Consider the following 15885-nt stretch of genomic DNA (forward strand, 5'->3'; position numbering starts at 1 on the left):
ATGAGAGAAAATGGTAGCTAGTTAGCTTAGCCAAGATAATCTTAGGCTTATTGAAGCATGGGAAGGGATCAGAGGGATGCTGGTAATTAGATCAGAGACTTTTGGTGAATAGAGGATTTTTCAGTCCCCTTAAATCTAGAGGTTGATTGTGGATCCAAGGGGCTCTGACTCCATCCGTTTGAGGAGCTTGCTTCAAACAGCTGACTTAGCAATACCCAAAGCTGGTGTTGCTGAGACTGCAGAGGACAGGAGGACCCATTGCAGAGACGTGGGTCTAAATTAGTAGTATTTAGTGACTAATTAACCCCCAGCAAAACTCGAATGCAGCGCAGGAAATGTGGCGCTGTAGTTTGGACATATTTAAACGTTTTAGAGGAAGACTTAAGACAGATTTATTTTGTCATTTTGTATACACAAGTGTAAACAAAAAGACATTTCGTTCAGAACAGCTCTTGAGAACGCAAGCAGCAGCCATAAAAAAAAACAAAAAAAAAAAACACTGATATTAAGTCATTATATCTAGTTATGGAATGTGCATCATTCATGTTTGCTTGGCAGCAGTGATTTCAGACAGATCTGGATTGGATCTTAGCATCCAAATGGGATATTTCCCCTGGTGGAAGAGGATCTGAAGCTGTAGCATTAGAGGACATAACCAGGTAACAGCAGCTTACAGCAGTAACTAAACTACTGACTCAGTTAGTGCTACAATTCATAGTAAATCTCTATGAATTTGGGCAACCTTTCTGTTATATGAACTTTAATACAGAATGTCTAACACTGATTAATAAATCAAATATTTAATTCCTTCATCAAAATGAATACGTCTAATGTATTCATTAGATGTACTGCATCATCTGAATATCTGACATCATATGGTAATCTATATAACGTTTGCAATATGGTAACTTCAAAATATTGATGTAGAAATAGCTAATATGTTTACTGTTTATAATAAAATAAGAATAAAGCAGACTTAAGCACATTAACAAGCTTAAACTGGCTGCAAAATGGCAATAATGCCAAAAAAGGAATTATTTTCAAGCAATTTAACAAAAAGTAAAACACACTTTGTGATTGAATTAAACAGGAGTCAGTCTTGCACAAACAAAAACACAAAAAGCAGTAAGACTGTCTTCCAGTTCATCTTTCTATAAATGAATGAATAAATTCAGTATAGTAATGAGGCAGTAAAGAGATTTGTATTGATGAAATAAGGCATCCATCTGCCAGTCAGTGTTGCTCACAGTGAGATGATGTGAGGAGTTTCATTAGATCTATTTCTAACTGATCATGAGCAAATCATGGAAACATTTAGCCTTTAACTTTACAGAACTATTCCAGGTTAGAAGAAACATCATTGACTCTGTGAATCTGCCATTTCCTCACATCTCTCCTCTCAGTCTGCATTGCATGCTCCACACCCACCCTTGTTATATTGCCTCAGCCAAACAGCATCAGTGATAAGTTGGAAGTAACCTAACGTCACTGTCAATAGCTTAACAGTCCTTTTTTAGGTTACTCTGTTACCTTAAATAACTCTTTAACTAACGCCATCACTCCAAATGCTGGTTATCGATGTGTCAGTGCATTCTTACTTTAAACCAATAGAAAAACTCAAGTGAAAAGCCATCAGTCAAACACACAGAGGAGGACTGAAACAGTTATTAGACATATTTTAGTTTGTAGCACTGTTGCCACTAAAAGTTTAGGGTTGTATTCCTGGGCTGAGGTCTCTCTGCATGGAGTTTTAGGGTTCTCTCTGTGCATGCATGGATTCTCTCTGGGTACTTTGGCTTCAGCAACATTTAAATAACACCCCTAGGCCCAGTTTATGCTGATTAAATGCAAAAAAATTATAGATTTGGGGTTAGTTAGCATTTAAAGATTTACCTCGGTCCTGAAAAACAACTTCTTCCGTCTGTCTGGACACATTTCACAACCTTTGCTAACATTAACAAAATATTTATCTGTCAATACACCTAAATAAACAACAGATCATCAAGATCCCATATAAAATTGGCTGTTTGTTAAACTGCCTTTTATTACCAGACTTACAGGAGCTCATAGGTGAAGTTCAAACTAACTGGCTTTGATCTGTGATTGTCAAATTCTCAGAAATGTTATAAAAAAAATCAATAAATGATCTAAGAAGTCATTATTTTTGTTGAATAAACACACTGAGTAGCAACATGCAGGTTTTTTTTTCCCTTTAAATAAAAAAAGATTAAGATGAGCACCAGAAAGGGGGAAGAACTTGTATGTTTTTTTATTATTTAATGACTCATTTAAAACAAAAAGTGAACTGAAAGGCATCTTTTTAGTTATACAAACATATGGACATAACCTTTTTTTTTTTTAAACCAAATAACTTTCCAAATAATCAGAAAATCATAAAGTCATTATAAGCCTGACAAACCTCTTCAGTACATCTATTTAGTTATGTTGCTTGGGTGAGAGAAAATGGAGCTAAAATGAAAGTAGAAACCACCCATAATACGGTAAATAGTACCTCAGAATTTCCTATCTGCTTGGCATTGCTTCACAGCTGTTTTTTAAAAACGCATTCGAAGAGTATTTACTCCCATTTGCACACTTTTTACGCTTCTGGAACATCTGGCCTCAGAGGTACCCTGTAAGACAGTTTTTTGTTCTTTGGCTTTCAAACACACAGTGATGGGGATTGTCTTTAGCTTTGACACAGTTATCAGCATTGATTATCGCCACTGCCTCACCGGTTAAACAAACCAAGCAGCAAATGGGCTCCGAGAGGAGGTCGTTGATTTATGAAGTGGAAGGAGAGTTTCCCCACCTTCCTGTTGTTCTGTGTCCCTTTGGTGGTGTTGAAAAGAGGAGATTGGAAGTCATTTATCTCAGCAGCCTGCCTCGGATGTCAGATACGAGAAGACAGAAGTTCATGGTGGGGAGGATAAAAAAAACCTCATCCCACTGCTGTAACCTCTTGATTTAATGGGGTTTTAGCAGCCTATAATTTGAGACAGACTTCTAGACATTATTGCTCTGACAATTAGTCCTCCCTTATGTATGTTTGAATGAAACCAATTCTTAAGTATTAGATGTAGTTCAAACGTTTTTCTCTGTATTTAATTTCTCATTTAAGCTAAAAGAAATGATTACTGTCTTTTTTCATCATGTGTTTGACCTTCATAGTTTAAGATAAGGGAGATGATGAGCAGCTTTAAGGTACTTTTTTTTCGCCCACTCGCACTGTATTTTCCCATAAACACCCCTTCCTTTGTTGCTTAAGCCTGCTTATTCCTGCTTTGTAAAAAAGGCCCAGCATCAGAATGAGTGACGCTCTCAGTTTCTTCCCTTTTCGCTTTGGTCGAGTGTATTTCACTGTTGTCTCCTCCTAGCATCTCGCTGTGTGCACACTTTGTTACCCTCACCAGGTTTGGGTTACCTCACCAAAGAGCGAGAGGGCGATCGTATGTCTGCTCAGGAGAAAGGTGGGGGCCGGGTTTTCTCACACTCCGCTCTGACACTTTCAGTTAAGTGAGACTTTACCCTGGAGTTGGACGAACTACTAAAATTACACTCACGCTGTGACAGTGGATGTGTCAGATCCCACGCAAACAATATTCATGTACCTGGCTGCAGCAGAACAAACCCAAAGTTACCGAAAGCAGCTTTTTGATTTCCTGAAGAGTTGACGGAAGTCCCTGCTGCTCTGTGACGACAGCAGCCCATCCTGTCTCCTCTCATTGTGTTTCATTGCAACGGAAAAGGAGTTATCCAAACAGGCTGCGATGACTGGAACATCCATCATTATAAAACTGGATGATGTACTCCGCCATGGAGTCAGTCACACCGATGACATCATCTATGATAGTCTTTCAGGTTGACCGTCGACACCCCACGGAGTCATGGTCTCCTTTACAGACAGTGTGAGGCATGGACAGAAAATCAGACAAACGTCCAAAAGCTGGTTCTATGTTTACCCCTTTCTGTCCCTCTCAGGGTTTGTTGAAGTTTTTTTTTTTTTTTTTTCCAGAAGGACATATTTATCCTGAAATGTTCCCAGTTATTTCTGGTTTAGTGGGGAATGGTGTATCTTTTTCCATATTAAGGTTGCTTATTATGCTTAAATATTTATCCTTGGTCTAAATTTTCCTTCTGTTTTCTTTGCCTACTCGTTGACTTCTTTTCTGACATAAATAAAGATCAGAATGTTTATCTTACTCATTATTGAATGGTTCTTTTTTTGACATTCTATTCATTTGTCTTCCTTGTTTGCTAATAGCTCTCCTGCCATGTTGTCATAACTGTTGTACAAGAACATTAGCAGCCTACTTTGTTTGTTTTTTTAATATTCACATTTTCTTACTTTATAAACCACAGTGTTGAATATGCAAAGTAGAATATACATTTGCACCTTTACTCTGGCACCTCTAAATAAAATCCATGCAGAAAAATGTCGTATTAATTCACCTCATTAGCTGATAAAGTCCATCTGTGGCCAGTGTGATCTGAGTAGAAATCCAGCTGTTCTGTAAAGACCTCTGAGGTTTCTTGGAGAACGTAGGTGAAAAAGAGCATTTTGAAGACCGAGGAACTTAGAAGACATGTTAGGAAGAAAGAAAGTGGAAGAGAAATGTGATAACTCAACTGCAAAGATACTAAGACGCTATTGAAAGACCCTCAGCAAGTATTGTTTTTATGCAAGCATGATAAAATTAAAGCCCCTCTTGAAAGGAAGCTGTAAGATACTTTATTAATGAAATGAGTGTAAGTCATGCTGATGGCCCAGCAGATGTAGAAGGAGGTAAACGGGTGAAATGATACTAAAACTGAACATTTTGGTCTTTATGCAAAAAAGCATCCTGACAGAAAATGGAAACTGCTCATCCTTGCTCCTTCCTCCTTGGTGACACGCAGTGATGATTCATCATTTTATGGGGAGGCTTTTTATAAATGGGGATGGATAAGCTGGTCAGAGTTAAATAAGAGATGGATGGAGTTAAATAAAGGGCAGTAGACAAACTGATAGAGATGGAAAGAGACTTGACGAGGGATGACAATTCAGATTTATGGATTAGAATTGCCCATTTAATATCAGGCCTAAATCCAATGAATACTTTTTTTTTAGCACTTCAGAAGTTATTATTGTTGGTTCCCTGTTGTCCCTCATAGTGAACACAGATCTCATGGTTAAATAACAGTTGATCAGACTCGCAGGTCCCTACTTCCTGGGCTCCTCCCTGATGAGCAGACGGACTCTAGTTCTTTCTGGACATCCATGTCTGGACTGGCAGGATCTCTGTCCAGCACAATGAGCTTCTCAGCCACCCACTCCTTTCCCAGTGAGCTGATGATAGCTAAGTCTAGTCTGCAAAGCCTATCAAATTAGATAAAGACACACATTGTGAGAGAGGAAGCATTTGGTCGGCACTGGATAAGGCAGAGCATCAACCATTTGTTGTGTTTTGTTATGCACATCACTATTCTGCAGTCCTATTGGCTTACAGTACCTAGTGCACATACAGTACTCCTAGCAGGAGATGTTTTAAATGAGGTCAAGGAGGAAACATCCTGTCACTCTTCTCCATTTGTATCTTTTGGGGTTTCTAACTCCAGCTGCCGGTCATAAACTCATCTCGAGGCTGATTGTAAATCACTTCGAGTTAGTCGACTGTCCAACGGAGGGGGGGTAGGTGGAACTGCCTTGTAGAGTCGGATGTCTACAGTGGGACCGGGGGAAGCGTGCATGACTTAAGTGCTTTGCTCTGTCCTTGATAGCTTTACTCTCCTCCTTAACAAGTAACATGACTCTCAGAGCCACTTAAACTACTCCCTCATTGAAACCTTCTCTTTGTTTAATGGCTCAAATGTCCCTCTGCTTTAGAATTGACTCACTCACCTGGTTGCCTCATGCTAACCATGTGTTTGGATAACGTGCGAGATCGCTTTCATGCACTTTAAAGGCGCCGTACCTCAAACCACAAGTAGTGAATGATATGTGAGTCATATTAAGTTACAATATTAGACTTTAAACCACCCACGTATGGAAGAAAATACATGGGATTAATAAAAATAGATGAATAGAAATGCTTTCTCATTTTTAAAATAATACTGCATTTCTTGACTAATACATACAATTAAAAATAAAGAATCTAAATTGTATTTTCATCTTCTTCAAGACTGCTCATTAATTCATTTACATTATAAATACAAAACATTTGATATTTACTTTGTAAAAATGTCCCAAAAAAACGATAAAAATTCTTTTTGAAATATTACATTTGAAAATTCAAATGTTAGCAGAAAAAACATTTTAATCTCAAAGTCAAAGCTGCATTTTTGACTCGTAAATTAAATTGCTTTTTTTAATCAACAAATGCCTAAATGTTCTGTTTGATAGATTTATTTAAATTGATTTAAATTTAAATCAATTCAGTCAACATGTCATCCCAAGGGACTCCAAAGAGACAATTAAACCAGTTTAGTCAGATTGGATCAAGGTTTTCGGTCTCAGAAAAACCAGCTGGTTGCATCGACTCGTTGACTTAGCGGCAATCCCTGACACCAAGCATGCATGTAGCGAATGTGGAGAGGAAAACGCAATTTTAACAGTAAGAAACCACCAACAGAAATAGGCTCAATGTGAGCGGTCATCTGCCGAGGCCGACTGGGGTTCAAGGAGACAGAAGCAGACATACAGACAGAAGTAGAAATACAAAAAGTTATTATTAAACAGCTCCACAGGCAGCCCTGTCCAGGAAAAACACTGCCAGGCAAGCTAGATTCCATGTTAGAGGATGAAGAGAGCACATCCAGCCAGTCAGAGAAACAGGACTACACTGAAAGACCAAGCTCCAACATCTATAAACAAAGGGGTTGATGGCAGCCGGACAGCTGATATTTCTCTGCAAGATGGTGTCACAACAGGAACATACCAGATGAAGCTACCATGATGAGAAAAAGCAGAGAGAGCATAACGTTAGAGACTAAACTGACAAATACTGTAAAATCAAAAAATAGTGATTGAATGAAGCGGTTTGATGAGGAGGAGTCCCTATGCCCTCCAGCAGTCCAGCATATAGCAGCCTGACTATAGAGATGTCTCTGGCTAACCTGAGCCACTAATTGTAAGCTTTATCAAAACGGGATGTTTTAAGCGGAGCCTTAAAAGTAGACGGAGTGTCTGCCTCATGGACAAAACCTGGTAGTTGGTTCCACAGGAGAGGAACCTGATAACTAAAACATCTACTTTCCATTCTACTTTTAGAAATTCTAGGAGCCACCAGTAAACCTGCAGATTGAGAGCAAAGTGCTCTGTTTGGAACAGAAGGAATGATCAAATCTCTATTATAACATGGAGCTTGATTATTTAAGGCTTTATATGTGATAAGGAGGATATTATATTCTATTCGAACAAATGGGATTTTGACACCGTAAGGGAGACACGTATGAATTGATGCAGCACAGCAAAGTTTCCCTGCTTTAGCACAGCTGATTATGATGATTGCAGTCGAGAAAAAGCCTGTTAATCAGCTTTCAATTGAAATCAGCTGTGCTGGAGCAGGGAATCCTCTAAAATCTGCAGGACAGCGGCCATCGAGGACCAACTTTGGGGATGCCTGTGCTACAGTCAGTATCTGATTAATACGTTCTCTGCTCCATGGTTAGCAACTTCTGCTTTTGTGATCAACACCATTCTACATGGTAAATGGTAAATGGCCTGTACCTATATAGCACTTTTTCAAGTCAGGAGACTTGACCAAAGCGCTTTACACTACATTTAGTCATTCACCCATTCTCACACACACTCATACACTGATGGTGGCAAGCTACATTGTAGCCACAGCTGCCCTGGGGCTCACTGACAGGAGCGGGGCTGCCGTACACTGGCGCCACAGGGCCCTCTGACCACCACCAGTAGACGATGCAGGTGAAGTGTCTTGCCCAAGGACACAACGACACTGAAATTCGGAGCCGGGGCTTGAACCATCAATCCTTTGATTTCAGGGCAAACTCCTACATCCGACGCCACTACATCACTTCTTACACTTTATTTCTTAACTTAGGAACCTGCAGCTAACTACATTCCTGGCCTGTTTTCACAAATATCCTCCTTCTGATACGAAACTCATACCACCGCCTCATAGAATTGGTATGATTATGTAGGTAAACCTGCATCCTTTTTAACATATTTCTCAAACTACAAGCAGGAGATGCAGTTTTTGACAATGCAAATTTTGAGGCTAAATCTGTTGAATCTTCAGTTTCCCTCTTTTGTAAGTCGGTTCTTCAATGGTACAAAATACTTTCTGTTTTGTTTCGGTTTAATGTTCTCTACAAACATTTCAGTTAGTACTCTTTACATGACATTAAAATAAATATTAATTAAAACTATGATGTACACCAGACACTATAAAAATATGTAATTTTAAATCTATAAAAGCAACTGTCAGAAAAAAGGATGCAGCTTTCTTCATCAGGTATGTGTGACTACAGAGTATGATATATGAGTTTTCTTAATCTGATCGAGGCCATCATGTAGACTGAGATGTAATTTAACTCTACAGAGGAAGCTAATTCAAACAAGGACTAAGCGATGGTGTGAAGAAGCAACTTGTGCCCGCGAAGTAAGCCCAATCATGGAGAAAATTAATGAGCTGCCATCTTCCCTTACATCCCCTAATGTCCAAGATGTACTATGGTGCAGTCAAAACACCATTGCCACTGATGTCACTCTTCTTGACCGCTTAGAAAATTGAACTCAAATTGATTTGGGGATCATTTTTTGCAGAGCTGGGCATGAAAATGAAAAAGCCAATTGCTTGTAGTTTTCTGTTGAGTTCTGTCTCACAATTAGCAGTCATGGTGAAGAAAATAAAAAGAAAGTTTGGATGCTTCATGAACAATTTCATTTAGTCTGAGTCAAAAATGCAGCTATGACTTTGAAATTAAAACGTTTTTCTGCTATCCCATTTTAATTTACCCTTACTGGATTTTAGTCACTTTTTTCTATAGCATCTTTTACTAATGAAATGTTAAATGTTATTTATGAATCATTTGGGTCTTGAAGAAGAAAACGAAAGTGCAATTTTGATTATTTTTATCTTATTTATTAGTGCAGCAATGCAGCATCATTTTGAAAATGGAGAAAGCATTTTTATTAATCCAATATAGTTAGAAATCTGATACACATTTTCTTCCATACCCATGGCTTTCATTCTGCTTTTAAAGTGACAAAATTTACAATAAAACCAGTCCATCTGGTTAATGTGTTTTACTGTAGAAAAAAGAACCACAGGGTATAAATTTACCTTACCCACCTTCTATTGTGAGCGACCTAACATGAAGGGGGGAGAATAAGCTCAAATGTCAAAGGATGGGTATGGCAGAGCATCACATCAGAACAAAGCCCAACACTGGATCCTTTGTACGTGTCGGATTCAGGTCCAACAAGAGAGGTCGTGCCGAGAGGAGAGTTTGTGTGGCAAACATAACAAGTACAAACATTTTTAGCATTTCTGCAATATTTTTCTCCTTAAATGGACTAATGGATTCAAAACCATTAAAGTGCTGCTCAGTCTCCCACATAAACGACCTCTTTTAGCTTCTTGTAAACGCAGGAAGCGAAAGATAACATCACTGTGGGAGAAAGTGAAATGAAATTAGCTAAATTGGGTTACTTGGCTCAAAATCCCCAAACCTTATCAGGAAGGAAACCTCTTCTGAGACTTCTGTCGCTCTGTGTTTTTTTTTGTGAGCAGACATGTTACAGTAGAGCTAATAACACCTGCAGCTCCACAGTCTCACCTGTGTTTGTTTACACCACCCCAGTCTCCATCAGACAGCTGAACTTGATTAAATCCCTGATACATCCTTTGTGTATGCAGTCCTCCTAATGACTGCTCTGTGAATTCTTAAATGCTCATAATGCAAACACTGCTATGTTTTCTCGTCCAATGAACGGTTTCAAATGTGAGATCATCCAGTCATTCACTGAAACAATACACATGGTATGCTTATTTTGTTCCTTTGTCTTTGCCAAATGGTTGGGTATCTCTCTGTGCATCTGGCCTCCATGTTTTCCAGTAATTCAGAATCAAATTACTACTGAAAGAGACCTTCCTCTTTGCTTCCTCGCCCCACAGTCCTGCTTGATAATGCATGACTAGCCAGGAAAACAAAAGGCAGCAGTCTTCAAGGTTGGATGGATCCTGCTGTACTTATACAAAGTTTTCTGTAGAAACTTCTTCTGATTTATTTTTTATCCTTCGGCTAAACCAAAGCTGTATCAGAGGTAGTTATTATATTTGTTGGTACTTTGGAGAAGTTGGCAATTTCACAATCTTTCAGCTTTGACATGGTGCTGAAATTTATGGTGCTGCTGGTTTGTGCTGTTATTCCTTTTGAAAACATCAATAGAAATTTATTGAGGTCGTCAAAGGTCAGAGGAGCTGAAGGACGCTACTTAAATCGAAGTAAATTCTACTTCATAGTGTTGGTTTTGTGCTGTAGTGTTTTCTTTTTATTTTGTGATGCTATTTTCCTTTTTTTACGGTCAGATATATAAAAAAAAAGGGGGACAGGAAGGGGAGGGCTTAAAGCAAAGGCTCTAAGGTTGGGAGTTAAACCACAGACCGCCACATCAGTTACAAATAACCGCTGCTTAGGACATCAGCTATACTGCTACTGGGTCTCATTCTGCTTTGTTTGTGTTAATGTTGGTGCAAGAAGAGCTTAAATGGCTTCCGTAATTTTAGTTTGATTTGAGTAATAAAGGACTGTTTGACCTTTGATCTGCTTGGGGAACCTTTAAGATTCAAGATTTCTTTATTTGCCACCAAAACCTAATCAGTATCTTTAAAATCACAGCTTCATAAATGAATATTTCTGCAGTCCAACCAGTGACCGTCTGTTACATTACCTGGAGTGATGTAGTGTAACAGAGCGGATTAGGTTTAGAATGAGTTTTAATTCCAACATTGCTTTAAAGCGGAGGTCTTCAACTGGGGGTCCGCAAACCCTAGGGGGTCCACGGAGGAAGTTTTGGTTGATTAGACTTTTTTTTATATTCCCCCTGCAATTTTTTCAACTAATTGAAATGTCTTTAAATACACATTAACATGAATTCAACACACTGTAGTAAACAGATAAATGGAGGCAGAAGATGTCTTTCACTCCTTAAAACACACATTCAGCGACACACAGGAGCTCTTTCAAGCTGGGCACCGTTTCATTCACAACACCTGTCCCATCAACCAGAAATACTTTAATAATCCCAGGGAGAAATTACTTTCGTTACATGACTCCATCTGTAATAGAGTGACTATAGGACCAGTTTGATATAACACAAATACATACAATATATATAATTAGGGGGTCCGCGCTCCATCTCACTATCAGTGTGGGGGACCTTGGTCTGAAAAACATTGAAGACCCCTGCTTTTAAGGAATGCTCCATGAATCACCATCTTCATTCAGTCTCTTAGTAGTGTTATCGTTTCACTTAAAATCATAGTACTTTTAAGAACCTGATATTGTGGATCTATGTCCCTTGAGCTAGAATTTGCAGTTTGATCAATCTGGCTCCAAACGTGATCCCCAGTTCTGTTTCAGCAAAAAATCAGAGCTCTAGATTCCCTGATTGTTCCCCATTTCAACTCTGTGGTAAAGTGACAACATATATATCCATCCATCCATTATCTGACACGCTTGTCCCAATTGGGGTCGCGAGGGGTGCTGGTGCCTATCTCCAGCTGTCAATGTGCGAGAGGCGGGGTACACCCCGGACAGGTCGCCAGTCCATCGCAGGACAACACAGAGACAAACAGGACATACAACCATTCACGCACACACTCACACCTAAGGAGAATCTAGAGAAGCCAGTTAACCTAACAGTCATGTTTTCGGACCTTGGGAGGAAGCCGGAGTACCCGGAGAGAACCCACACATGCTCAGGGAGGCCTACAGTAAATATTTATTTTTGAAAAGTTAATTTCTTTCTGTAACTCCATTCAGGGAACTAGTTATATAGATTGACCCAGACTGATGTTTCTTTAAGCCTTTATATGTGATAAAAGTTGTTTTTAAAATATACTTTTAATCTGACCAATGAGTGAAGATCATGACAGAAGGAAGGAGATCCCAGATCAGAGCAGTAGAGGAGCTTCCTCTCTAGGCCAGCTGATATCAGCCTTAAAGATGAGGAGCTCAGAGTAAAGCTACTGCTTCTCTCCTTCAATAACAAACTGGAGCAGAGGAACAATAAATTTCCCTTCTGGCCTTGAAACCTTTAAGGTAAGTCTAGAAGGAGCTAATGAGTGTTGCTGGGGGAAGGTATGTCTGGGTTTTAAATCCCTCCTTGACCCGTCACCCCCGCAACCCAATCTATTAAAATAAAAAAAATAGCTGGAAGGAAACATCGAAGTGAATTCTGGAAAAGTTATCAAATGATGATTATGAACAAAGCATTGCTTTATATTTAAGACTGTGGGGAAGCAATGCAATCCAAGAAATATCCAGATACTACTCCTTTGCTGTGAGTAAATTCCTCCTCAAAGACTGCCGAAGGTAAAATTTCTCCCTAGAGAAGCATGAGGAGGGAAGGGTGCCTGGCGGGTCAGACAAGAGAGAAAGTTTACTGCCATAAACTACAACTATAAACAGGACACATTCCTGCTGTAATTCTGAACATCTGGTATGCATGTCGCTTCCCCTCCTCTTCTGCATGAGGCCTAAAGTCCAGTCAAAATATTCAACATCTTGGCACAGCGTTCCGCCCAGTTGTAGGCCCTTGAAGCTTTCTCACACATTTTCGTTGCTGCATATTTTTAGAAACTAGTGATCCAAATCTATTCTCCTGAAAATGTGTAGATATTGGGTCTTTAACCGCAGAACCACGCCCTAGTTTGGGTTAACTTCCATCCCCAGACAAACAAAATTACCCATGTTTCACTGATGGGATGATGAGCAACTGTCTAGAAAACTAATTTTAAAACAAGTGATGCATTGATGCTCTGTCTTAGTGACGCAGCAGTCGTAGCTGTAAATGTAACTTTTTTTATCGATCCACTGAGCGTCACATCTGGAGTGAGCTGGGTGAACGCAGCAGAGAGTTGCGCCTTCTAATCTGCAGACTGAATTATAGCTGCAGGTTAAGAGGTCACGCCGACAGGACGTTTGTGGATTTTCCTTTTTCTCTGCAGCTGAATGAAGGTTCCCTGTACAGAAGAAGAAAATACATTTCTAAACATTTTTCTTCAAAAGAACTGCTGATATGGTCCGTTTCAGACACTGGCAAAGCTCCCTTCTATTGTTGCATTTCCTCATTTTTAAGATTTCCCCGTCTGTCCTTGTTTACAAGCATTTGGCTCAAAAGGAAGCAATTAGTCAAAAGCTTCTGTCATACAGTTTCTGTGTCTGTGTGTGTGTTTTTTCCTCCATAGTTGTCATGTGGACGTAAACTGCTTAAACTGTGTGGTCTAGGAACAGAAATTGAAGCAATTAAGTTTTAATTTGATCCCAGTCAACAAGCTGCCTCAGGACATCTCCTGCGGTTTTTTCATAGTTGGTTTAGATAACGGATCTTGCATTAATCCTGATAGCAGCATGTTGTGGTGAAAAACAAAGCGAGACTGAGGCTGGAGGAGATGTGGATCATCTCCTGCAACAGGATGCAGAAAGTCAACACAGGAACTGAGGTCACGGTCCAAGATTCTGTGCTGTGTACTGCTGCTGGCGCCACAGGCTCCTGCAGCAACTCTATAAATAGATAAAATGGGGGAAAAGTAAACTTTCTTTTTTTGTGAATGAAATTAATGCTAAAATTTTATTTATGTATTTCTACAGAACTCCATGAATCTTCCTCCAGACAAAGCTCGGCTGCTCAGGCAATACGATAACGAAAAGAAGTGGGATCTGATCTGCGATCAGGTGAATTCATTTTGAGTCATAAACCTGCCCTGATTCTGGATTCTCCTGCCTATACAACTCTGTTTGCATCAACTCACATTCCAATGCCCTGCTGTGTTTTTAGGAGAGGTTTCAAGTGAAGAACCCCCCTCACACCTACATCCAGAAGCTCAGAGGATACTTAGACCCAGGAGTCACACGAAAGGTGGGAACATCATAGCGAGTGGTTTTCTGAAGGGGGAGGGCGACGGATTCTTAGTAAATCTGAAAAAAAAAAAAAACTAAAACTAGAAAGTACTATTTGTTTGTTGTATAAATGTGTACGGGTTTATTTGGATGATAAGGCTTTTCTAGCCATTTAACACATGACAAGTTATCACCACAATCATTAACCTCTTTCATTATCATTTTATTGGAATTATAAACATAAAATAATACACAATTGTGCAGAAAAAAAGAAAAATTAATTAAAATTAATGTATAAAGATACAACTGGCATGCATTTTTATTTGTCTATAGGCCCTTATTGAAATAAATCTAATCTAGGGCACCCTGCTGCTTTTAGAGGTCACCTAATTAGTAAATAAACCCAAACCTGTAGTTTGGTTTCATTGATGGTACTGGTTAGCACCATGCTTAAGGAAACTGCTCTGATGATAATGGATGGATGGATGGATGGAGGGAGGGAGGGAGGGAGGGAGGTAAGTACTGGGCAATCCTGAAAGAAAAAGCACTATGTATCCTTCCACTTCAAAATTATGCAATATTTTAGGCTGATCCAGCTCATAAAACCCCAAAATATAGAAGTTTGTATTTGTCTGTGATAGTTCTGAATACTGTCTAGCGCTGTAGACTGGATTTTGTTATGGGAGATGAATGCAGTGATGTGCAGCATCAGGGGCGTATTATCTTCAAGCAGTGTGTAATCTCTCAGTACCCTTTTAATAACAGTTTGTCATGATGATGAATCTGCAGCTAATGGTTTTCGTCATGTTTTCAGAAATTTCGGCGGCGTGTGCAGGAATCTACAAAAGTCCTGAGAGAGCTGGAGATATCACTGCGGACCAACCACATTGGGTAATCGGCTCTTATCTTCTGATGAACTGCACAGCTGTATTTACTGCTGCACAAAGCCCTAAGGAGGGGGGGGGGATTTTATTGTTTTTGTTTTGTAAAGACTGTTCCTTTGTGGGCTGCTGCAGGGTCCCAGAGCTTTAGTGTCCAGATCAACACTTATTGTTCTAACTTGCCAAGCTCTGCAGCGATGCTTCATGGAGCCGCTCCTTATAATGCCCAGATGGTAGCCATTGTGATGCCTTGTCCGCTCCTCCTAACTGTTAAGCAGGAAGCTTTGTTGTGTACGCCAGAAGGACAGGAAGCCAGGCTGACCATGGGATAGCTGGACCCACTGAAAAACACAAAGAGACTTTTCTGACTGCATTTCATGCATTGAAATCAAACTTTTACACCATTTCACGTGTAACAAGGTGATTTAAAATACAGTGATTTATTTTTTTTAACTGATTCTCACTCTATAAAAATGTTAAAATGAAATTTAATGCATTTCTAAGCTTCCTAAAGAAGCATAAAAAGCAACAAAGAGAAATATTATCTGAGGACCTATGTGGGCAGACCAGAGAATAACAGATGTTGGTTTATTCTGGATGTCTGTGTATGTGAGTGAATCCCTGCGGCCCTGCTGCGTGTTAGTACTAACTTTGCCAAGACAATCAGAACTGGCAACTAGTTGGACAGATGTGCAGGAAAGTGTGAGGGGGTCCCAGGCTGGAAGGGATATGGAGGTGGGGACAATAAGCTGATGATCTTTGCCTGTCTTTTTCTTCTGTTTCTCTGCTCACCTCTCTTTCCTTTTCTCTCTCCTTTCCTCCGCTTCATCTGAAGGTCTTTATTGGTTTCCAGTCTGACTTATCCATCGGACGACTAGCAGCCGGTAATCATAACCAGCATTTGGGGACTATTTTAAGAACCTTTTAC

The 15885-nt window shown here is 39.6% G+C and overlaps 1 protein-coding gene across 6 annotated transcripts in view; it reads left to right on the forward strand.

The window, feature by feature from the left end:
* Positions 1-15885, forward strand: part of fmnl3 (formin like 3) — a 44987-nt gene that overhangs the window by 8763 nt on the left and 20339 nt on the right. For 5 of the 6 annotated variants that reach the window (XM_015386167.1, XM_015386158.1, XM_015386182.1 and 2 more), the window contains exons 2-4: positions 13828-13911; positions 14015-14095; positions 14891-14967. In XM_015386167.1, the coding sequence (XP_015241653.1) occupies positions 13828-13911; positions 14015-14095; positions 14891-14967 (242 nt within the window). Of the gene's footprint in view, positions 1-7190; positions 7194-13827; positions 13912-14014; positions 14096-14890; positions 14968-15885 lie in introns of all 6 variants that reach the window. The other variant, XM_015386189.1, reaches the window with a different exon arrangement.

The sequence above is a fragment of the Cyprinodon variegatus genome, unplaced genomic scaffold (genome assembly GCF_000732505.1).
Source record: "Cyprinodon variegatus isolate N-32 unplaced genomic scaffold, C_variegatus-1.0 Scaffold16, whole genome shotgun sequence".
NCBI classification, from domain to species: Eukaryota; Metazoa; Chordata; class Actinopteri; order Cyprinodontiformes; family Cyprinodontidae; genus Cyprinodon; species Cyprinodon variegatus.